Genomic DNA, 25,121 nt, shown 5'->3' with positions numbered 1-25,121 from the left:
ATGTTCTCCTGTCCCTGCTCCTACCGTACGGTGTCCCCATCACCCTGCTTTATGCTTGATAAACTTTATTGTCACCTTACACAATATAGTCGTATGTTTGTTTCCCCTTCTCTTCCGTTAGATAAGCAACTCAAGTGCAGAAACTTCAGTTGTTTTGTTCACTACTGTATCCCAAGTACCTTAAACAGTGCCTGGAACATCATAGATGCCCAATCAATATTTACTGAATGAATAAAGAGGAAAATCACCTGTTTTAACACAGAGAAGGAAGCCACTAACATCCAGGGAAAGTTAAGGGAGGCTTTATAGAGAAGGTGACATTGAACCTGGAACGTGAAGCATGAATAAAAGTTTGCCTATAGAGAATGTGTGGGTTGGGGTCAAGGTTAGGTAGAGGGAAGGAAGGATCAAAGGTATTTCTGGGCATGACGATAAAAACAAAGCCATGGTGCATTACAACTTCCTTTCTCCACCCTCCCCCAGCCGCCTCTAGCATACAGATTCCTAGTTAGCATTATTTCTGGGAGAGTTGGCTACTGAGCATCTTGTTCTCAGGTTCCCACACTACAGTAAGATGTGTCAAGTGCCTGATTGAGCTTAAGCGTGGTTATGATGAGGTTGGGGAAGAGGTGGATGTATTCATTCTAATGCAATGAGTATTATCAGCTTATAACCAGCTCCTTATATGAAGTATACAGGGGTTTCACTTGCTGGCAAAGGGATTGTAAAACATCTTGAATTGATTGTCGGGTAATAATGTTCCTCTCCAAAAGGACTTGTTATGATTGTAAAATGTCCAACTGTTTTCATATGTTTGAAACCCAGGATGAAGTTAGATCTCCATTTGGGGCTTTTACTCACTTTGGTACTCGGAATTTTAATTTAGCCTCTGTAGCTAGATCTTTAAAATGAGATAATGTTCAAACACTGTAATTAAATTTTTAAAAAGGGCAGCAATAACTTCGATACCAACAGGCTCAGCCTGGATTCTGTAGTGATTCATGTGTTGCTAATCTGTACATCAGGGCTGCTCTTTTGTTCATTTGCATGCTGCTGGGGAACACTTGCGTAGCACTGAGGATGAGCCATCAGAAAGCTCTGAAACACCCTCAGAGAGATGAGTGGAGGGCCTCTCTCTAGATCTCCCTGGGTAGGCAGTGATAATAGGTCCAGTTATTTTCTATTTTTCTCTTACAGAAGTCTTGTCATTGACATATGATTGACATACATAAAGCTGTACATATATTTAATATATACAACTTGATGAATTTCGAGATAAATATACACTCATGAAATGAACACCACAATCTGTGCCATAAACCATATCTATCACCTCCAAAAGTTTCCTCCCGCCTCATTGTTGTTATTTACTTATTTATCTGTTTATTTAGTGTTTGTGTGTAATAAGAATACTCAATATAAGTATTAGCAAATTTTAGCAAAATTTTAAGTATATAATACAGCATTGTTAACTCTAGACTCTATGCTGTACAGTTCTTCTAAGAAGCTTTTACCAGGGTATCAAAGTGCTTAATCAGGGCATTATGTTTAGTCAGGTTTAAGTCAGAACTGAGAGAGCCAAGTCAAGCTAGGAATGGATGAGAGCAGATCATGAGTTGGCAATTGAGGTTATACTGGGGGTCAGGAAGCATATACAAGTTGGATTATTAGGCTAAGTAGAGGGTTGGAAGCCAAGCAGCAAGACTAGGGGGCATGCAGAAGTTGAAGAGGTCAAGGTCAAGAGAATGGCTCAGTAAAATGGTGTAATCAGGACTCAGGGAGCACTTGGGTAACTATGGGTAGCAATCCCTCAGAAAGGTGTTCATGGATTCTTCTGTTTGAAACAAGAATTTTGAAGCTGCATTTTCCAGCAGATTTTGACAGTTAACCAGGATCAGAAGTAGTCATTATCTTTGCAATCCTTCTTGTGGATGCTGGAGCTGAGTGTTGAAGCATGGGTATGAGCTGCTACATTCCAGGTAGAGGGAATAGCAGTTACAAATATAGGGCAGGCAGGTAAAGGTGGGAGGTGAAAGCTAGAAGGTTGGTGGTATCGTTAGAAGTCTCATGTGCTTAGCTTTTCTTGAAGAGCTTGGACTTGTAATAATATATTGAATGAATGAATGAGCTTTTCATGTAGGCAGTGGGAGTAAAGAGACTTCAAGAAGGTTCAATGTGTAGTGTGGAGGTGGATCCCTTGAGGTACATCTAAGGTACTTGACCTAGAAAGCTGGAGAGAACAACTTTGCCCCAGGGACACAGGCTTTAATGGAATTGTGGAAGAACATACTTCCCTACGAGGAGAAAAACACGGGTCTGAGGGGGGAAGCAGCAGCAGGGAATGTTGGAAGGGTCTCAGGAAGCACCGAGACCTTTCCCACACATACACCCACATCTCCATGAACTTCAGGCCAGGGGAGACATGATTGAATATTTTCATTACATGAGGAGCTTTTAAAATAGATTTTAGGAATTGTTATAAATCTCCTGGGTCTGAATCCCTGGGAATTTGCTCCAGGAATCTCAGTTTTAAATAAGTTTACAGGGGATTCTAATGCAAGCATTCTGTGGACAAGTGTGTAATCACCATAAGGAATTTCCAGCTATGCCTGTGCCCTCTCTCAAAAGCCAGAGAGAGCAACGAGCCATCCACCTAGGGCTGAATGGCAAGCCAAGTCTCATGGAAAACCCCCAGAAGTCTCCCAGCACCAGCCATGTGGGTTCTGTACTGATTAGGATACAGATTTGGCTGCTGAAACGAAGAGCAACATAACAGAGGTAGACAAGGTGAAAGTTTAATTCTCTGTGATGCAGCAGATTGCATACAGGTAGTCCAGAGGTAATGTGACAGCTGCACAGGGTCAGGGAACTCGGCTGTTCTGTATGGTGGCCCTGCCCCATGGTTCATGATGGTTCACTAAGCCAGCATGAAGGAGAACAGAAGTGAAGAGCATGCTTCTCGCTCCCTCATGTGACTTTCGCGCACATCCTCATGGCCAGAACTTGATCTCATGGCCACACCTAGCTTCAGGGAAGGTGAGGAATGTGGCCTTTATTCTGAGTGGCCATGTGTCCCATGAAAATTTCATGACTGAAGGAAGGAGGACAGAGTGCACCCTGGGGGATAGCTGACATTCTGTCTCCAATAGTCTTTCAGATCTTTGCGGACACGGTCCTGGACTCCTGTCTCTGGGCACGTGGGTGTGAATTTCTGGAGAATTAATTTTGATTTTGGTTGAGGAGCTAGTTGGCGGAGTGATACCCCTCCAGGAAAATCATCCAAAGGTTGGCAGTGGACGCTGGCTTCTCTGGAAGTTCTTACCATAGAATCCCTCTAATCGAGAAAGAACTTTGGCTGGAGCCCCACCAAGTATTTGATACAGTTTAAATTAGCTTGTGCTTTGTAAACATGACCTTTGCACAGAAGAGGGACAGAGTGGAGGTCTCTTGAGAGGTTATATGTGGCTAAAGGGAGGTAGGGACAACTAGCATTTGCTGAGGGTGTGCTTTTGTGTGTTAAATAATTTCCACCTGGGGTAGTACATTCTCCATCCAGAAGATCTGAATTTCAGACCCGGATTTATTGCTTACTGGCAGTTGGTTTAACTATTATTATTCTGAGAGATGCTGTGATTATGAAGAAACAGCCCTGGTTTTGGGGTGAGAGCACAGAGAGAAGAAGGAATCACACCTTGGGTTATCTTAGTCTCCATGTCCTCATCTGTAAGATGGGAGTTCTAGTGGTACCTGTCAAGATGTGAACATTATGCATAATTTCTAATCCATGAATCCTTTATATTATCCTATGATCTGAAGAGCCTGGGTCTCCATTGTCAAAATAAAATTGTTTCCATTCATGCGATGTTTAAAATTCAAATAAGACATCTATAAAACTATAAACACTCTCTATGGTCATTATTATGTTTTCAAATGAAATGGCAGGAAGCTTCCTCTATGGCTTAGAGAAATTGTTGGGGCTTATCTTAGGGGACTGTTTTCTTATTGACAGCGATAACTAGGGATGTACCATGTTTATTTGTTGTTCACATAATAGATCAATGCGGGTATTTCTGGATACTCATCTCTCCCAGACAGCTCTTTTTTTCAGTGGTAAGTTAGAGACCCAAGCTTCATCTATTTTGTCATTTTGCCCTCTTCAACAGGTGGTGCTCATAGTTGCTGAGGGCTATCTTCATGTCAGCAACCAGAAAGAGAAGGATTGTACTCATGCATGAGAGGTTTAGGGCCAATCCTGGAAGCAGCATGCAGTAAAAGTCCTCACTTAATGTCGAAGATAGATTCTGTGACTTGAAGTGAAGTGATATGGAATGAAGCCAAATTTTACCATAAGCTAATTGATATAAACAAGAGTTATATTTCTATGGCATCTCATCAATGTTATAATGAGATGACACTGAACAAGGACCTGCTGTAGCTCAGTTACTTCTATTTACATTCCATCAGCTGGAAGTCTAGCACATGGCCATAACCTAATAGCAAGAAAGGCTAGGAAAGGAGTCCAGCTCTGTGCCAAGAAGACAAGTACATGGGTTTGGTGATAAGCTAGCAGTCTCTTTCATGCTGAGTTAATATGTATCATCTTTCTTACTTTTGAAAACACAGTCTTCCTTGTGAGGAGAGTGGTGAGGTTGTGAAAGAGAAGCTTTGCTGAAGTGACTTCCATCTGCTGTTGTGATGGGCACAATACATTAAGAACATGTCAGGCCTTCACGGCATACCGTGCCAACAGCCTCAGTATCTCTTTGCTGGTGTCAGCGACTTCATGTCCTTCACCACATCCTAGATACAGCGTGACAGAGTAGACAGAACATCGTTAGTGCTACATAAATCTGGATTCAAATCTTGGCTCCAACACTTAGTGGCTGTGTGATATTGGTAGGTTCACTTTATACTTTGAACTTTAGCTTCTTCATTCGTAAGCTAGATATAATATCTTCCCTAGGGGTTTATTCTGAGGATTTGAGACAATGTCTGGCACATAGGAGGCACTCAACAATTGGTGGTGGTTATTATTATTCATATAAAACTACTGGGTTTTTCTGTTCTCAGCCCAAAAGACATGGGTTAAATTTTTCTTAATGTCTTGCTTTATCTTGCATGTTCTACTCTTGGAATATCTATTAAAATCAGTCAGATTTGAAATCGTGCCTCTACATCTAACTTGCAAACACTGAAGACCTGGAAAAGAACTGGTGGTGGTGGTGGTGGTGATGGTGGTGGTGGTGGTAGTAAATTTGTCATTGTCTTAGTGACTGCTGAGCCATTGTCTAGCTCTTTTCCAAGGTTTAGAATAGCGACCTTGTGCCAACTCATTTTATGCTCGGGATGGTCGGAGATGAGGGCTTTATGGGACTATTTTGGGGTTCCTCTTCCCCAGTAATTAATTACTGCCCTCTGTGTGCTCTTAGCCCTTCCCTACTCTCAGATACCTACGCAATCTCTTGTAGGATGAGAGAACCCGTAATTTTTTTTTCTCTTGCTGTCTTTATCCCTTTCTCATAATTTTTCTTTTTTTCAGAAATTCTCTACCAATCAGTTTTAGTGTCTCATTTTCTAGCTGTTCTTATAGTTTTATTTTTCTGCAACTATGTGACAGGTGGAAGGTGGATTTGACAGTTGGAACCAGGGTGACTTTATGGCTTCCCTTGATTTATTGTAAGAATGATCCACAGTCTGGGGAAGATAAGTAGAAGCCATGAGCCAAGGTCTTGTTGAGAAAAAGTGAATTCAAGAGAGAATGTCTGGACTATTCAGTCTCCCCTTTTTCTCAAGGATGAAAAATGTCAGACTTTTCCACTGAGATGCCAACCACTGGTGTGGCCTTCTTGGCTTTTCCTCTTGGGGGAGCAAACAGTAATTTATTTTTTTAACTTTTTCTTTTGAACTAATTTGAGGCTTAGATGGAAGTTGCAAAAATGGTACAGAGTTCCTGTATGTCCCTCTCCTAGCATTCTATAATGTTAACATCTTATATAATCATGAAAAAAAAATGATAAAAAACAGGAAATTAACATTGCTGCAGAACTATGAACCACTTTACACACCTTATTTGAATTTTACCAGTTTTTCCACTAGTTTCCTTTTTTCCCTGTTCTAGGATCCCACGTTGCATTTAGTTACTATTTCTCCTTAAGTTCCCAAGTGTGACAATTCCTCAGACTTTCCTTGTCGTTCATGACTTTGACACTTTTGAAGAATACTGACCAGTAATTTTGCAGAATGTCCCTTAATTTGAGTTTCTGACATTTTCTTGTGGTTAAGTTTCACATTTTTGGACAAGAATACTATAGAAATGAAGTTATATGTTCTCTACGCATCAGCTCAAGGAATTTCTGATGTTGCTGTATCTTATTACTGTCATGTTAACCTTGATCACTTGGTTAAAGTGATTCCTGACAGGTTTCTTCACTGTAAAATTTCTGTTTTCTTTTTTTTGTAATTAAAGGAAGCAGTAATTTATAAAAGTCTTTCCCAGGCCTCAAATGAGAAGCTGCTTTTGAATCGCTGGAATGAGGTATATTCCTGTTGGCCTGTTTGTGGCGGAAGGAATAAGATGGGGAGTAAAACCTAGTTTTATATTAACTCTACTGCTTTCCCCAACCTCTCTTCACCTCGCTTATCTAACTTCTTTGTGGTTTAAGTAGACCAGCAGAATTTCTTTGTATATTTCATTGTAATGACTTCTGTTAAAGGAGTCTTACCATGAAAAATAGGTTTTCGAGGCCTCCTGGTGTGATAGAAAGGGAGGAACTCTTATTAAGAATGCATTTCCAAGGTAGGCAGGGGTATATTTTATACGATTATGAAATTCCTGGTATGGAAAGCAATTACTCCATCATCTTTTTAGGAGACTTGCCATTGGAAGTTTTCTTGGAATTCGAAAGCAATTGCCCAGCAAACTTTCTCTGGGTACAGAGAAAGCTTTAGTCACAGTGTCAGACTCCAAGAACATGTGAGTAAGACTCTGATCGTCTTGCATTCTGATATCCAAGGCCATAGAAGAATACTTCCTAAATATCTCCTAATCTCTAGTAAATTTCACCTCCAGTCCAATTGCATCTTAAAAGCCATATCATCGTGTAAGACCTTTCTACAGATAGTGTGGCCTGCAGACCAGACACTGCTTTCACAGTAGCTCTACCTCTCAGATGCCTGGATGGGTTGAGTTGATCAGGGATTAGGATAAAGGCGGCTTCATGATGATGGTGAGCAGGAAGCTCCTTCAGCCTTTAGCAGGGATGATGGAGATGGGGGACATAACAGGAAATCTGGCAATGCAGTGAAATTTAATTTTGAAGCCCGCTAATGTTTTTGGAAGGTGGATAGATTCTGGCTATTTACTGAATGTGAGAGACAGCCCTGGAGCTACCCATTTACCTTCTGAACTGTCAGAGATTGGGCTTCGGTGCTCCAAGTTTGCCCACAATGAATTATTCTAAAATAAATTTACCTAACAGCCAGTTTACTTAATGGTAATTCCCCCTAATAGTACTACTGACATTAAATTCATGTTTGTGCAATTCATAACAATTCACATGCGATGGGAAGGTAAATTGGTTTTAGTCAAATTTTTGTTTTAGATAAATATGCTTTAGGCAAAATTTTACTAACATATATTAGCCTTAGGTAAATTGATTTTAGATGAATTCACCTGATCCAGATGCCCCTTTTTGAGGAGGGTACCAGGAATTCAGATTAGGAGATGGCAATAACCTCACCATGGAAATGTTCAGTCATTATTCCCACTAGCAGGGATACTGGCAAAGGAGGAGGCTTTGTAATGACAAGTGGGCTGAGAAGGAAAATGCTCCACTTGTCTTAATGGTTCCCTGAGAGATTTATCATATAGCCCATCACCTATTGGATGTCTTACTGTGAACAAATGTTAACTCTTAGGCCCAGCTGGGTCCCATATTCTAGGCTCACCTCTAAGCATGGTTCTTCTCAGTAACCCTACACATGCATGTGAAAACCTTTATAATGCTCATCTGTGTTTGTCATCTGGGTAGCCTTATCTCAGGGCAGATTAAGCTGGTCTGGCTTTGTCATAGAACTGTGTTCCTTTCCTTCACAGTACTTACTTCTGTTTCCAACTTTACATTTAGTAGTTATATTAGTAGTATGATTATATTGTTAACCTTTGGCTCTTCCACTGATTGTGAGCTCTATGAACATACAGGCCATATCTGGTTTTGCTCATCACTGTAACTTCAGAACTTAGCATAGGACCTACCAAATAATCGAGATTTAATAGTTAATATTTGGAATCAAGAAATGAATACATTAGTAAAACTCAGGTTTTTATTAATAGTAATAAATTATATATGGCACATCTCACAGTTTACTGTGATATATCAAACTGCTTTGACATTGAAGTTGAGAATCATTGTAGAAAAGTTCCTCTTCAAGGAAGTGATTCAGTGAAAGCATTATTTAAATAATTACAATAATAATAGTTGACATTTATTGAGTTCTTAAAGCAATCCATGTATGATATGTGCTTTACGTACAATGCACCTCACTCTATATTTTATTGAGACCTCAAGTCTTCCTAACAGAAGCAGTCAGGGATCACTAGACCATGTTCCTAAGGCACTAGATCACTAGACCACGTTCCCAAGGCACTAGATTACTAGACCACGTTCCTAAGGTACTCACTCTCAGCCTTCAGGAGTGTGGCGCCATCAGCACCACGGACAGAGTCAGGTTCCACCTGTGGTTTGTTCAGTGTCTGTTTGCAGCTCAGCGTAACTGGCCTCTCCCAGTGCTACTATCTGCCATGCTGTCAGCCTTCCCAGTTTCTCTTATGGTTGGTTGGTAATTTCAGTTACGGACAGGTGAGTCTGTGTTGATTCTCATAGCTCTTTTATCTGAGAGAGTCTGGTTTAGGCATTGTTCTACCTTTGTCTTTGGCCAAGTCATTTAACTTTTCTGAGACTTAGTTTATTCACTTGCTAGATGAAGAAAATGATCGTTCCCTAGTCATAGCACTGTTTCAAGAATTCACCGAAATATTGTACATAAAGTACTTATCAAGCTGGCATAAGGTATGAACTTGATAAATGTTAGAAATTTTTATAAGTAGTATATTATTTAAATGGTGCTTTTACTAAATAATTTCCTTGACGAGGAACTTTTATTTTCTACAAGAGTGATTCTCAATTTCAATGTCAAAGCAGTTTGATGTAGGACAATCAACTGTGAGATGTGCCATATATAATTTATCACTGTGATAAATATCAGAGATTTATTAATGTATTCATTTATCATAAATAATAATCAAGTCTCTACTATATTCTAGGCTCTGTGCTAGGCTGTGAAGATGCAATGATGAGCAAAAACGTACATGGTCTGTGTAGTCATAGAACTTTCAATTAGTGGGAGAGGCAGATCTTAATAATGAGAGAAATGTATAAGTAGAAACAGATAAATGCTCTGAACTAAAGTAACATGGTCCCATGAAAAAGCCTATGTGGTGGTGTGGAGTGCATATCAGTGAAATCTTTCTGGGAGGTGACATTTAAGGTAAGAGCGAAGGATGAGTAGAAGTTAACCAGGTAAAGAATGGGAGAAGAGAGTTCTAGATAGTCAGGGCAGAATGTGCAAGCACATTGTGCTGGGAGGGAGCATGGAACTCTTATGTTCAAAGACTTGAAAGAAGGTTGACGTGCAGAGAACAAAATGGAGAGTGCACAAACCAAAGCTGGAAAGATGGACAGAGCATGTGGGTTCTTAGTAGCTATGTTTAAGAATTCTAGTCTTAAGATCAATAGCAATGAGAAGTCACTGATGCATTTTAAGCTTGGGGGTGAGAGGTGGTTGGAAGGAATTGATGACATGATTGGATTTTTGTTTGAAAAGATGACTTTGGCTATAGAATGGATTGGAGGGAACCAGAGTGGATTCAAGTAGACCATTTGGGAGCTATGCAGCTGCTAATAAGAGATGATGGTAGTTAGGGTAAGGATGGTAGCAGTATAGGAGGTGTGGGGTAGATGGATATAGTGGGTACCTAGGAATAGAAGCAATAGGATTTACCGATGGGTTGCACATTAAGCATAGGGGAGAGAAAAGTATCAAAGGGAATGCTTAGGTTTCTAACTTTCATTTCAATGTAGGCTACAATGGATGAGGACCAGGATTTGGAGGAAAGATCAGGAGTTATACCTTGAGCTTACTGAATTTGAAGGATCCAGGTGGAGTTGTTGAGTAGACAATTGGCTGAACAGGCTTACAGCTCAGAAGGCAGGTCTAGACTGGAGATATACATTTGTGATTCACTTATGTAAGAATGGAGTCAGGGTACGTTAGAGCACTGATTTGATGGGTTTTCTGAGAGGAGTGAGAAAGGATTGGAGTTAGAGAGTACGTAACAAAAATTTTGACATCTATGGGAGTGTTTCATGCCTGTGAACATTGCCTGTCTATTTGTCATAGCAGAAAATGGTTTGAGAAACACTAGGCTATAGGATAAGGGCTAAATGTCAGACATTGTTTCTGTAAATTTAGCCCTCATTTACCCTTTTGGCTGTTTCCCAGCTCTGCTGCTTTCCCATTTGTACACATCCTGAATGAATGCTCTTCATACATGTTCTTTCTGTTCCCCGAGAGAACCAGACATATTTCTTCATGTCTTCATGTTCTTACTTCCATTTACCTGCCTGAAGCACCTTTCTTATCACCCTTCCTCCAATCTATGTTGTTCTTCTACACCTACTTCCTTTTTGAAACTTGACTGGATCGCAATTCAAGAAAGGATACCTTCCCCTTTCTTGAAGGGTGAGGCTTGTATTGTCTATTTTTCTGTTGTTTTTTGTTTGACCTCATCAAGTGGCATGCACATTCCTTGAATGAAGATATGTATACCAAAGGCCTTTCTACCACTCAGTGCTGGCCATTCACTTATCTTAGCATTTAGTGCATCCTTTGTATGTGCTTTTCAATCTTGCTTTCACGATATACAAGCCTGGCTTAGCCTTAAGAAAACAGACCTTTAACCAGTAATGTGGATTTGTGCTATAAAGAAGTAAGTGATTTTAATTTGGAGTGAGAGAATATGTATCAAATAATATTGAAAACTTTAAGGATAAAGAGGAAGCTGTGTGGAAGAATGATCTCTTGTTACATTACATAAAAAGGGAAAAGTGTAGAACAGTGAGGTACTTTGCTACCATCTGTGTTAGAAAGGTGGGGAAAAAGAATATATTTTTTATTTGCTTTTATAGCATAAAAACTCTGGAAGAAACGATAGTCTTTTTTATCAAAGGATGCTGAAACAATTGGACGTCTTTATGCAAAAAAGATGAACTTTGACAAAGACTTAAACACCTTTCACAAAATTTAACTCAAAATGGACCATAAACCTGAATGTGAAATGCAACACTATAAAAGTCCTAGCAGAAAATATAGAATAAAATCTACATGATCTTGAGTTTGGTGGTGAGATTTCATATGCAACAGCAAGGGTATAATTTATGAAAGAGAAAATTTAGATAAGTTAGATTTAGGTAAAATTTAGGTAAGTTGGATTTTACTAAAACTAAAACCTCTGTTCTGCAAGATGAATTATTAAGAGAATGAAAAAACCAAATCACAGACTGGGAGGAATATTTGCCAAACACATATCTGGTAAAGGATTTGTGTCCAAAACGTACAAAGAACTTTAAAAACTCAACAATAAGTAAGCAAACAACCCCACTTAAAAACGGGCAAAAGATCTGAACAGACACCTCACCAAATGACAAATAGGATACCTTATAAATGACAAGCATATAAAAATGCCCATTGGGGGTCGACGTCATCAAAATGGCGGCGTGAGCATCATTGACCAAAACACAATTATACTAGGGGACTTAAATACATCACTGACAGCTATGGATAGATCATCCAAGCAGAAGATAAATAACGAAACTGACTCTGGATGGTGAACACACAATGAGATTTATAGATGATGTAATACAGAGTTGTACATCTGAAATCTGTAATTTTACTAACAATTGTTACCACAATAAATTAAAAAAAAATAATGGGCTGGAAGAATGGTATTAAAATTAACCGATAAATCTTTAAAAAGCAAAGTAAAAAAAAAGCCCATTATTTATCATTAAGGAAATACAATTAAACATGAGATACCATCACTCACCTAAATTAGATGATTATAATGACTAAAACTAAAAACAAACAAACAAACAAAAACTGATGACACTCATTGCTGGTGAGGATGTACAGCAAATCTCATTCATAGCTGGTAAGAATGTAATATAGTACAGCCACTTTGGAAGACAGTTTGACAATTGCTTTCATAGGTAAACATAGTCTTATTATATAACCCAGTAATAGCACTCGTAGAAATTAACCCAGTTGATTTGAAAACGTATTTTCTTAAAAGAAACTGCATACAAGTATTAGTAAGCTGCTTTTTAAAATGAATCACTTCAAAACAGGTAAAGGCAAAATACCCTTATACTCAAAATAGCTCAATGGGTAAATAAACTGTGGTATATCTATACAATGGGATACTATTTAGTGATTAAAAAGGAATGGACTTTCAAGCCACTCAAAGGCATGCGTGAATCCCAAATGCACATAGGAACTTTCTTCCAAAGAGGAAAACCTTTCAAACACTACCTCAGCTGGCTAGGTTCATGCCAAGATTAATATCAGCCGTGATAAGTCATGTTGATGGCACGTATCCTTGAAACAAAGTTATGAGAATTACATTTTACCTCTGTGGCTTTCCTTTCCCAAACCCACAACCCAAGCCTAAACATGAGAAAAAACATTAGACCAATCCCAATTGGGGAAAATTCTGTAAAATACCTCTCTAGTACTTCTCAGAATTTTGAAGGTCATAAAAAAGAAGGCAAGTCTGAACTGTCACAGTGAAAAGGAGTCGAATGAGCTCCCATAAATGACCCTAGTGTAGTATCCTGGGTGGATGGGATCATGGAACCCAAGAAGGACATTAGGTAAAAACTAAGGTAATCTGATTGAAGTGTTGACTTTAGTTAATAATAATGTATCAATATGGGTTCATTAATTGTGATAATTTTACCATAAGAATGTGAGACGTGAACAACAGGGGAACTGGCTGTGGGGTATATGAGAACTCTTTGTACTACCTCTGTTTTTTCTGGAAATCTAAAACTATTCCCAAAAAGTTTATTGACAAAATTTTGCAAGGATACACAGGAAACTACTCATTGGGTTCTGAGAAGATAGAATACAGGATACGAGGGATTTTTCACTGAGTGTCTTAAAGATACATTACCGTATTTTGCCATGTATAATTCACACTTTTTTTTGGCCCAAATTTGTGAGGGAAAAATAAGGATGTGCTTTATACATAGGTAGTACTAATTATGTATCTGTAGAAATGTTTTAAATTCTTTTATTTATGCCTATGAGTTAAATGTGTAGAAATCAACAAGTGTAAAAATCAAAACTCTAGAAATCCTTATGCAACGGTATCCTTATGCAAAATAATACCGGAATACGATAATCAGTTTTGTTGACCTTACGAAAAACTTGCAACCACGAAGAGTTCTTGGCCTTCTGTGATGTGTAAATATCGTAAATTTGTTACTGGTACATCAAATTTCTTGTACCTTGTATGTGTTCTTGTGTTTTGTTATTATTTGTTACATAAATATTCTTGTACCCTAATATGTTAAAAAATAAGTGCTAAAATTCCTTTATAATATGAAAGAAAGGACCTAAATGTAAACAAATAAAAATTTGAGTTAAAAAATTAAAATGACAGGTATTTTGGGCCTAAAAACATGGGTGCACATTATATTTGGGAGCGCATTACACACGGCAAAATACAGTAATTTGATTTTAAATCATGGGTATAAAAACTTTAATAAAGTTGAGAAAACTGATGACTTCCGATTTCTTGTTTGGGAACAATAATATTCCTTCTCGGTAGTCCTGAGTAAAACCTAGGAGTAGCATAGAAAGTGCTTTATGTGTGTTGGCCACAACTACAATTGCTAATACTGTTATTATTTTGCTACCTATTTCTTAAATCTTGATATTTAGAAGCATCTGAATTTTGAGTTCCTGGAGATCTGGAGTCCTACGTCAGGCTTAAAATAAGATGCAGTTCTGTGATTCTAAGCTCCATTCCCTCTGCTTGTTTGCTTATTAAATATTTATGTTCGACTGTATGTGGAGGCCTCAGCAGTCAAAAACCTAATGATTGATTCTCTCCTTTGTGCTGGTAAACTAGCTTTTTGTTGGTTGCTTTTATTTTAAATTTCTTCTTCCAATTAAAATTATTTTCTATCTTAATTTTCCAAGGTTCCATGTCTTTTTTCCTGGCCCTCAGTATCTGGGGAAGTTAGAAGGCAGCCTGTAGTTTAGTAAGAACAGAATGGCTACTCGCGTGCTTTTTAAGTCTGTAATTGAACTGTTTGGAATGGGTGCAAAGAGCCTGATTTTCACATTTCATTTAACAGTGACTGTTTTGTTTTCAACAATAGAGGCAGTTGGTAATTGCTGTCACCATTAATCTCTAGCTGGATGTTTTCTAAAAGGGTTGAGTACAGACTCCTATGTAAGTTTACAACTGCAAATAAAATGACGAGGTCAAGTCTAAACAAGAGAAAGGGGAAGGCTGAGCCTTTCCATGTTTGTGGAAAGAAATATGGAAGGGAAATCAATCACTAGTGGACACTAGGCGCTTTGTAAGGGGATTTACAAATGTTACGTCATGTCTTTCTGCAAAAGAAACCTGTGAAGTACATATTTTCTACTAGATGAGGAAAAGGAAGCTTAATGAAATGATGTCTCTTGTTCATTGACATAGGGGTTAAATGGCTGAGGCAGAGATTGGACCAAGTTAGCTGGACTCTGAAGCTCCATGTATACCAGGCTTATTATTTTTCTGATGTTTATTGTCTTACTACTATACCATTTTGCTCTGAATAAAGAAAAACGATGTTGGGAGTAATGGAATTTTTTCCAGGTAAATTAAGACTTCCCTTTAATTTAGTCAAACAGCTCTGCAGTCTGGAAGAGAACTTGGGGCTGGGAACCACAGACAATTTCTGAGTTGTAAAAGGATCACTGAGGTGGTCACTTTTATTTTAGTAAACATGAAGTTTGAGGCCAACATGTTGGGACTCGAGACAAGAGAAATAATGGATTAAGTGAGAAAGATACCAATATATTTCTTTAAATAACTTCTGAAATCCATGCATTTTAAACGATATGATTTATTGACGTTGTTTAAGTTGCATTTTGGGGACAGAATTCCATTCCTCATGTTAGAAGAAAAGGCATAGTTATACGCCTGTGGGGCTGTGAGAAGAAAATTGGCACTTCGAGATTTGATCATTTGGCCAATAACCTCAAGAATTTAGTAGGGACACGCCTAAATTATAGTTTCAATTTGTAAAGGTAAAAACCTGTACACATAAAGTTAGAATGTTCCAGTTTCTATCGATGTGTAACAAACCATCCCCAAATTTATTATGCTTGCAGATGCTGTGGGTCAGGAATTTGGACAGATTCCAGAGGGATGGTTTATCTCTATTCCACGGTGTTTGTGGTTTCCGCTGGGAAGAGTGGACAGCTGGGGAAACCATGTGGAGGTGTTTTGACTCATGTGTCTGGTGTTTCCATTGGTGTTTCTATTGGCTGGGATACCCGCTGGGGCTGTCGACCAGGGCACCTGTGTGCAGCCTCTCCAGGATGGTTTGGGCTTCCTTACAGCATGGTGGTAACCACGATAGTCAGATTTCTTACACAGTGACTCAGGACTTCAGGCTCCACTGTTCTGGCAAAGAAGATAGAAAGTGTGCCATATTTTACCACCCAGCGCTGGAGGTCACCAAGCGTTACTTTTACCCTTAAAGCACTGATGGGACCAGCCAAGTTCCAGGGAGGGGTATAGATTTCACCTTTCAATTGAAAGAACGTCAAGATTACATTGTAGAGGAGTGTGTGAGGTGGGAGATAACATGGGTATTTTGGGAAAATACCGTTTGCCCAACAGAATATTAGGCCATACAATGTCCTATTACATACAAGACAGGACATGACTCTGCTCATGCTGCCTGCCATTTCTTTCTATTTGTAGTCTAGCAATAGCTTGGTGTCCATGGGGACTTCTCAGGTTTTGCCTTTGCGCAGTTTCATGTTCCTGTACCTCTCGTTAATGAGAGGTATGTTCTTGTACCTCTCGTTAATGAGTCAAGGTAGCCTGTCTAATAACCGCTAAATGTAATAACCTCTAAATCTCTGTGGATTATTATTATTGAAGGTTTATGTTTGTTTAGTCCCAGTTCAATATTAGCCTGTGTGAGGAACGGTATCTCTGCTCCATGCAGTCATTTAACGACCCCACTGTATTCTATCTAAGGACACCGCCACCCCCTAAGGTGTCAGAATGCTCCCTATTGGACCCTCTGCAACTGGCATGGATATGGCAGACCCTCCTTTAAATGCCTAGCCTTGGTCATACATATCATCTCTGCTCATGTTTTGTTGGTGACAGCTAGTCATGCAGTCCCTCCTAGATTCCAGGGGACTGGGAAATATGCGTATAATCTGGTGTATGCCCAGGGAGAAGGACAGGGTGTGAATATTAGCTACGTTTGTTACACCTGCCATCTCCTATCCTCTCTTTTCCAGGCTGCTAAAGAGCCTGGAGCCTAAGTGTTGCTGGAAAAGTCAAGGGTACAGTGAAACTAACTGACCAACCAATTATTCAGTTTCTTTTAAAGTTTATCCATTTGCAAAGCAGTATATGAATTTGACCTGAGCTAGACCTTAAAGATGATTTAGTTCAGTCATTTCAGACTATTTTGGGAAGTGGATCTCTTTTATTCAAATGAAATCTTATGGGGACGCCAATGTATACAACAGATGAGAGGGAAGCTTCTCTGGCACCCCATCCTTTCCTCATTGCCATAAACTCAAAGGCCCTTCCAAGGAATCCTAGGGCACTGTGGATCTGATCTAAATCACTCCATTTAACAGACAGGAGAAATTGAGGTAGAGAGAGGCGGGAGCATATTTGCCAAAGCTTGCATGGTTTGTAGCATGGTTAAGGTTGAAATCAATTCTCGGTATCCTGAGGCCAGTGTTCTTTGCACTACTACATATTTACTTAAAAATTGTGCCATTGCCTTTCTTTTTTTTGTTTTTCCCAGTTACATAGTCCTTGAGGCCCCTGACCTGAAGTAGGGCACAGGATACCTTCTTGGTGTTTTGGGCACCTTCTCTTCATTATCCCAGCAGTGGGCAACCACGTGGATTCTGGACAGAGTCTGCCTAGCCTCAAGCGAGGGATTAGGTTTAAAAAACTTAGCTGTGTAAACACAAGGTGGGAAAGACCTCCTTCCTGGCATTCTGTATGAAAGCACTTGCACTGTTAATTGATGGGAAGGTCATTGTAATTGGAAGCTGTATTTAAGGGGGATACTGATCTATTTTACCATATCCAGAGCCTGGGGGCCAACATGGGGAAGGATCTGAAAAGAGGAGTGAGGCAGAAGCCTTTTTCAGGAGGGCCTCATCGTGTAGGTCGTGGACAGAAATGTAAAGGAAGATGCTGGGGAAGCTTGGTCTGAAAAAGAGAACTTAGTAATGAATGTCGTTGCTGTCTTCAAATATTTGCAGGATGAATAGGCTTTTCTGGGAGCCGAGATAGTTCACTGGAATAGCACACATGGCTGAGGTCCAAGGCTAAGGGGAGAAATGCTGCTTACACAATCTGCCCAGTGCTTTTATCACTCATCCAGCTGTCCCTCCCCTAAATCCCAAGAGGAGCCCAAAGCACTTACAGCCTGAAGAGAGAGGACTGGTCGGGGCAGAGAGCTCGCTAGACACTTGCTGACAATCACTTCCAGTACGCTTCCTCTGTCTGCTCACACCGCAGGGCTCTTACTGCTCATAGCATCCAGCTTCTGCCTCCCTCCCCGTGACCAGCTGGCCAGGAAGTAAAGCAACACCTGGTGTACCTACTGCAGTGCTTCTTAATCTTTCTTGTGCGTGTGAATCATCCGGGGGGTCTTATTAAAATGCAGATTCTGATTCACGTAGGTCTTGGTGGGGGCCCCGGAATCTGAATTTCCACAAGTGACGGTGATGATGATACTAGTCTGTGGACTGTACTTTGAGTAACACAGCTCTACTGCCAATCCTGAGTCTTTCCTCCAGGCTGCAGCCAAAAGCTATCAGGCCAAATGACCACTTCATCCAAGTTGCTGTCAGGATTCAGCCTTGTATCTCTCTTAGCAAAGAGTTACTGCTTGGAAATATTGACTTATTCCCATCCCAGCACTCACAAAACAGTTTTATCCAGATATAACTTAGCCATGCAGTGTCTTTGTCATGCCTTGGGCAGTGATCAACAAAAAAACCCACATTCTCTGGACTTTCACTGAAGATGTTTGAGATATAACACTTCTGGACCACGTGTATGATGCTGTCAGAAACTTTTCCCAAAGACACATGTGTCTACTTGCCTAACAATTGGGCAGATTTTTTCCCCTCATATCTGTATAACTGGGATTACCCCAAGGTGACTGCTGCTTACTCCAGTGCTTTGGAAAGTGATCTTTGAAAGATCTTTTTGTAATACATTGAGCACTTGTTCAATGAGGTCATAACCTCAGGAATAATGTTTAAATCGTTAGATGTGTCTGCCTCCTTTTTAGAAAATGATTCCATCAGGTGATCTCTCTGAGCATTTCTTTCTTTTTTTCTTAAATTAAAGTTTAGTGGGGTGACAATTGTTAGTAAAGTTACATAGGTTTTAGGTGTACAATTCTGTAATACGCCGTCTGTATATCACATTGAGTGTTCACCACCAGAGTCAGTTCAGTTCTCCTTCCATCACCATATATTTGATCCCTTTTACTCTCATCTATCACCCACCGCCCTTCCCTTACCCTCTGGTAACCACTAAACTATTGTCTGTGTCTATGAGTTTCTGTTTCTTCATTTGTTTGTCTTGTTCCTTTGTTGTTTTCAGTTTTCTATCCCACATATCAGTGAAATCATATGATTCTCGACTTTTTCTGTCTGACTTAGTTTGCTTAACATAATAATCTCAAAGATCTATCCATGTTGTCACAAATGGCATTATTTCATCTTTTCTCATGTTAGAATAGTATTCCATCGTGTATATGCACCACATCTTCTTTATCCAATCATCTATCGAAGGACACTTTGGTTGGTTCCATGTCTTGGCCACTGTAAATAAGGCTGCAATGATCATCGGAGCACTGAGCATTTCTAATTGCCATTTATTGAAGTTCTTTCAAGGTCATGTTCCTTCCCCTCGCAGTAGCTTATTGGTGAAAATAATTGAGAGGTTTCTCATGATGTGTTAATTTTGTTAAGGTCTCAAATATAAAATCATGTTGCTTTTATATATAGAAGCTGTGTGATCTTGGGCAAGGTACTTAAAATCTCTGGTCATGTGTGAATTCATCTGTAACATAGGGATAATAAGATCTACCTTGAGGAAATTAAATGAGATGATGTCCATGAAAGCACATGGCCCATTCCTGGCACATGGTAGTCACTCATGAAATGATAGTTTCCCTTGCCTTCCATGTGTTTCTCTTAGGCTAGTTTCTAGCTGTTTATGGGAAGGATACATATTTTATTTCTTTTTCCACTAGTTTCAAAGCCTCTTGAGAACAGGATCTATATTTAAATAATTTTTTTAGGTCTTCACTATGTGTTGAGTAAACTAATGAATGACCAGATAATCTTAAGGTCTTCTTAACCTTTTAGGTTCCTGATTGTTTGATTCGTCTAATGTTCTAGCTGCTTAGAAGAAATTTGGAGGATTCACTTAAAATGAATATCTTCTATATTAAGGGAATTTTTTTGGCAGTCTTATGAAATATGTATTACATTTCTTATTACTAATAAGTATGTACCTGGGCCCAGGAACTGGCTACAATAGTGTAAATAACCTCTTCAGTTTATGACCTTAGGCCTGATTATTTGCCTCTTGCAAATGAGGTAGGTCAGAGGCTAGTCTTGACTCTGTTTCCCCTTGCACTGCTTTCTTGGGAAGATCCCTGTGAAAGATGAGCAAGAAACATGCGTTTTTCTCTGACATGAGATTTGGGAGCCATGTACAATAGAGGCTGAGTTTCGTGATATATTCATTTAGGTTCTCACAGAAGATGCATTTTGTGTTTCAGATTAAGTACAATCTGGCTGGTTGGGTTAGGCCAACTCAGCGGATTAGAGGAGAGCCAGTAGGTCCTTCCAAATCTAGGGATTGTAACTGGTTACCTGTCTAGGAAAGTACTGTTTAAATTGTCTATATGAATGAGTTGCTGGGAGATAGTGGCAGTTGAGACCAGTTTTACTACTTTGCTGTGCCTCTGAGATGGGCAAGCAAACTGGTAGAAAGTATATAGGCTGTCAAATTGAGACCCATATTTAAATCCTGAATTGGGTATGTTATTTAATTCTAGAATCTCAGTTTTTTAATATTTAAAAAGGGATAATAATGTCACTCTTGTGTGTTTCTGTGGGTGATAAATTAGGTAGCATGTATTAAATGCCTTGTGCAATGCCTAGCAGTGAGATCAGGCCCAATTTTGATGGCAGTGTGCTGACATGCTTCAGAAAGAGGCATAGGAGACAGACTACAATGGTCTTCCCCCCCCATGAATGTATGAGCCCCGGTGCATGTCTGAGGGGAGTGCCAGAGATGCCTGCAGCATTTTATTATAGAAGTATAGACTGCAGTGGTGGTGATAGGAGTTTTTCATGGATCTGGCAAACATGATCATCTGGGGAATGAAAAATCTCAATTACATGGCTTATTCTATGATCATTTGAAATGCTGCTCCATATGTGAGTAGCTTTAACCTTTTCTTCCTTAATCATTATCTACCGTGTTGCCCCGAAAATAAGACCGGGTCTTATATTGATTTTTGCTCCAAAAGACGCATAAGGGCTTGTGTTCAGAGGATGTCCTCCTGAAAAATCATGCTAGGGCTTATTCTCCAGTTCGGTCTTATTTTCAGGGAAACATGGTAGAAACAGTTGTTCACTTACAGCTTTTCATGCAGGGGGAAGTAGAAAAGCAAACACAAAAAACATTACTAATCTCTTTATTGTGACCATTTATTTCAATCTCTGATATCCAACATGATTTCTGTTTTCTGTTTTTGTTTTGTTTTAATTAAAGTTTATTGGAGTGACAATTGTTAGTAAAGTTACAAAGATTTCAGGTGTACAATTCTGTATTACATCATCTGTAAAACCCATTTTGTGTTCACTACCCAGAGTCAGTTCTTCCATCACCATGTATTGGGTCTCCTTTACCCTCATCTACCACCCTCCTGCCTCCCCTCTTACCCACTGATGACTTCTGTTTTTAATTCTTGGAAAAGTAAAAATGGCAGTGATAAAAAAATAAACTTCAATAAATCTATTCCACACGAGTGGCCTTTTTTTAGACAATAGAAAGAAGATTCTGAACTGTACTTCTAAGTACTTGACAGGCGACTCCACCGAGCTTTGTTAATTAGTTTGTGGCCTGTCACCTCACAGTGGATCAATCAATCAATCTCTATTTCAGAGGCTCAATGTGTCACCATGAGGGCCCCCGGACCATCTGTGAATTGGGTTCCATACGGTACAATTGCTTTTGGATCGTAGCTCTTTGTGTCATATTTAGCTAATGGTAGATTTTGAGAAACCTGGTGGTCAGCTGGTATGTAGTGAGGATTAATGATGACTGTGATGTCCAGAAGGAAAATAAAATTTTCGTTGCTTTCCATGCAGCTATTTTGAACTGGAGAGCAGCGGTCTGAGGGATGAGATTCGGTATCATTATATCCACAACGGGAAGCCCAGGACGGAGGCACTTCCGTACCGGATGGCAGATGGACAGTGGCACAAGGTCGCACTGTCAGTTAGCGCCTCTCATCTCCTTCTCCATGTCGACTGTAACAGGTATGTTACATGGTCTTTCATGATTGTCCTTGAACTCAAGCAATGGGAAGAGGGAAACATCACACCCCTGTTAAGCCTGGCTGCGAAACAAAAACCGAGGGACCCTAACTGTAATTTAACCTACCAAATGGGCCATTAGGCATGCTGAAATGACCAACTGTAATACTCTAAGAAAACAGTTCATTAAGATGAAACCGTATCCTGTGATTAGGAACAAATGTACAAAAGGTTGATTACAGATTGGGGAATATTAAGTGTGCTTCGGTGTACTCTGGGCACCGTCTGAAATTCCATGGAGCTGTGATCACAGTTAACTGTGATATATTGTTGAGGTCATTCCCCTTGGAAAAGATTACGCCAGTCTACCTTAGAATGAATCTGAGAAGCCTGTGCTGCTGAAGCGGCTAATTCTATTTCACTTCATCAGGCACAGCTTTGCTTAAATATGTTTTCCAAATGGAGGTTTTTAAAGAGGCTGTTCTTTGAATCTTTTGGAATTAATACTGTCCACTCCCTGCAGAGGAATGAGCCTTCCAGCTTGTTAGAGGACAGATAGCAGGAGCATTTGTGAGGTCTGAGGGGTTTCACAGGGGGGTGTGGGTTGGGCTGTGAAGGAGATATTGTCCCCCATGTCTGTCATTGGAGTCAGGTTTACTGCCAGCTGAAGAAAGGAGGCTATGGGTCTCTAGTGGATCATTTGTGGCTGGACAGCTGGATAATATGGTCGGGGGGATGCTTTGATCTCTCCAGAACCCTCTGAAAATCCTTATGGGTAGTGATCTGAGTCCTATTATGGAGAAATTTTTGCATTGCAAGCGGTGCCCATGAATTGTTTGTTCTCATTAATGATACCATCAAAGTTAAAATGACTGTTCAGCCACAGGACTTGCTCCCTCGGGCCCAGGATACAGAGCATGCAGGCTGGGGACAGTGTCCCTCTCAGAACTCAACAGAAGGAGGGATAATTCAAGGTCATTCAGCTCTGGACCATGTTTCTGACGAGATATTTAATGAGCTCCCCGCTCCAGCTCTGTAGACTCTTTTAGAAGACCCGGAAAGGTAGAGAATAGAAACTAGTATCAGGCTGAAGGGAAGTTCCTCCATGTTGAAGGGAGTCTTGGTGCATTTTGATGTCATCTATTTAAGATAGCTTCTGAAGAATTGTCCAGATATCATATGTGTGCATGGACAAAGTTTCCATAGAAACCAGTGGCTTTTTACCTTGCAGTCCTGGGCTTGGCAGCTTGAATAAAGCCAGCCTTGACGCTGCTATCTCCATTTCCACCTCCAAGAGCTCATTGTCTCTTTCAGTTCTCTAGAACCAACGGCCGCAGGTAGCACTATTGTCTCCCCACCCCGACCCCCATATGCTGCCCAAATGGGAGAGCAGAAGAAGGGCCTGGCATGTCCTCCTATGCCAGAGGCCAGAAAGATGGCTCAAAGCCCTAGTTTAGTAATTCCCAACTGAGAAGTCCTGGAGACACTGCTGCTTTCTTGCTGTGTAATTTTTTTGCTTCCTCCTTCCAAAAGTTTTATCTTTTTTCTCAATATTCTCTCTGGAGAAGAGGAAAAGAGGAGAAATGCTAGGTCTCCACTAATCTAATTTGTTTCATGCCTTCACAAATTCTCTGGTCCTTGTGAGATATTCTCTTCGCCCATCCTCGGCCACTTGTGAGCTGTGTGAATTTTGGCAAGTTAATTTCTTTGCATCTTAGTTTTAAATTTGTAAGCTGGAATTAATGATAGTAATGCATGCTCATAGATGGGAATGTTACGTGAGCTCATCCATGTAAGGTGCTTAGCGTGATGCTTGGGCATTGTGTTCAATCCATGATTGTTATTGTTTGTTTTTCACATGTGTGGTGCCTCTTCGTCTCCAACCTTTCATCCCCCGTGTGTCCTTGGGTACATCGACCTCTCTACCTGGAAAGTGGGGGAGAGGATGGGAGAGCTGGAGTCTACAATATTCTTTAGGGTCAGCCCCATTTATAAAGAATGGGCTGAGGGAATTCTAAATATTCCTTCCCTTTTTCATACTTTCACGTAAGGCATAGGATGTTGTCCTTTGTGTAAGATCTTAGAGGGAAAAAATACAGTGTTGCCAGTTGATGATTCATGGACTCAAATACAAATGAGGTTTTTAGATAGGTCAGGGGAAAGAAAGGCCCGGAACGACTGGGCCATAGAAGAGTTAAATTTTGATTTTGGTGTGGGGAACGTCTAGAAACATATCCCAAACGTGACTACATATAAAAATTACTGGGGAACTTAAAAAGAAATGATATGGGTAACCAGGCCCTATTTCTGACCTACTGGATCAGACCCTGAGGGTTGGAACCTGAGAAGCTATTTTTTTAGCCACCTTGCCATGTATTTTTATGCAGGCAGTCTAGATTTGGCGCATGGACTGGCATTTCAAATGGTTTAGAGGTGGAGGACGCTGAAGGACAGGTTAGGCTGCAGTAAATAAATGGGGGGCCCTGGAAAGTGAAACACTTAATGCAGAGCCCCAGTAAGCAGGAGAGAAAGATTAAAGAGAGGGTAGTTTCTAATGCACAAAATAAATGTATCTTCTTCACAAACTTCTTCCTCGCCAGCACTAGATGATTTTAGAGTGGCAGAAGCTCTGGTCTGCTTATTAAGATGCTGGTTTACTACTTCTTATCTAGGCCAGCCTCTCAAAGAGTGAATTTCACAAAAGCTGATTTTTTCCTCTTTCAGCTACTCATTTCATACCATCATGAGATTCTTACTTTTTGACTCCTTTTACCTTTATTTTTGTCAACCTATCATGCACTGGAGTTCTGCTGGTTGGGTGATACATGGTGATGTGATAGATGACATTTATTGAGTGTTGGCTGTGCTGGCAGAGTGCTAATTAAACATTTTACATAGAGTAATTCATTCCACACTCATGCGATTGTGTTTCTCATTTTAAAATGATGGAACTGAGGTTACATTATGTGTCGCAACCCTGCTGTTACATGGCAGCTCTAGGATTTGGACCCAGTCTGACTCATGCATACCTTGCTCTGGCTACTACGCTGTTCAGTTCAACAGTGGGGACCATTGGCTCTGGACTTGGAACATGAGGGAAGGCAAGATGCTGGTGCGGGGTGAGCAGCTTTCTCCTCTTTAGTGTTGCTGACCTT

The 25,121-nt window shown here is 40.1% G+C and overlaps 1 protein-coding gene across 2 annotated transcripts in view; it reads left to right on the top strand.

Annotated features, from left to right (window-relative positions):
* NELL1 (neural EGFL like 1) overlaps positions 1 to 25,121 on the top strand; it is a 772,999-nt gene that overhangs the window by 91,237 nt on the left and 656,641 nt on the right. For both annotated transcript variants that reach the window (XM_081063734.1, XM_081063733.1), the window contains exon 4: positions 21,799 to 21,969. In XM_081063734.1, the coding sequence (XP_080919860.1) occupies positions 21,799 to 21,969 (171 nt within the window). The remainder of the gene's footprint in view (positions 1 to 21,798; positions 21,970 to 25,121) is intronic.

The sequence above is a fragment of the Rhinolophus hipposideros genome (genome assembly GCF_964194185.1).
Source record: "Rhinolophus hipposideros genome assembly, chromosome: 10".
NCBI classification, from domain to species: domain Eukaryota; kingdom Metazoa; phylum Chordata; class Mammalia; order Chiroptera; family Rhinolophidae; genus Rhinolophus; species Rhinolophus hipposideros.
Note: the sequence above shows the minus strand (reverse complement) of the source record. Positions and strands in the feature narration are given on the sequence as shown.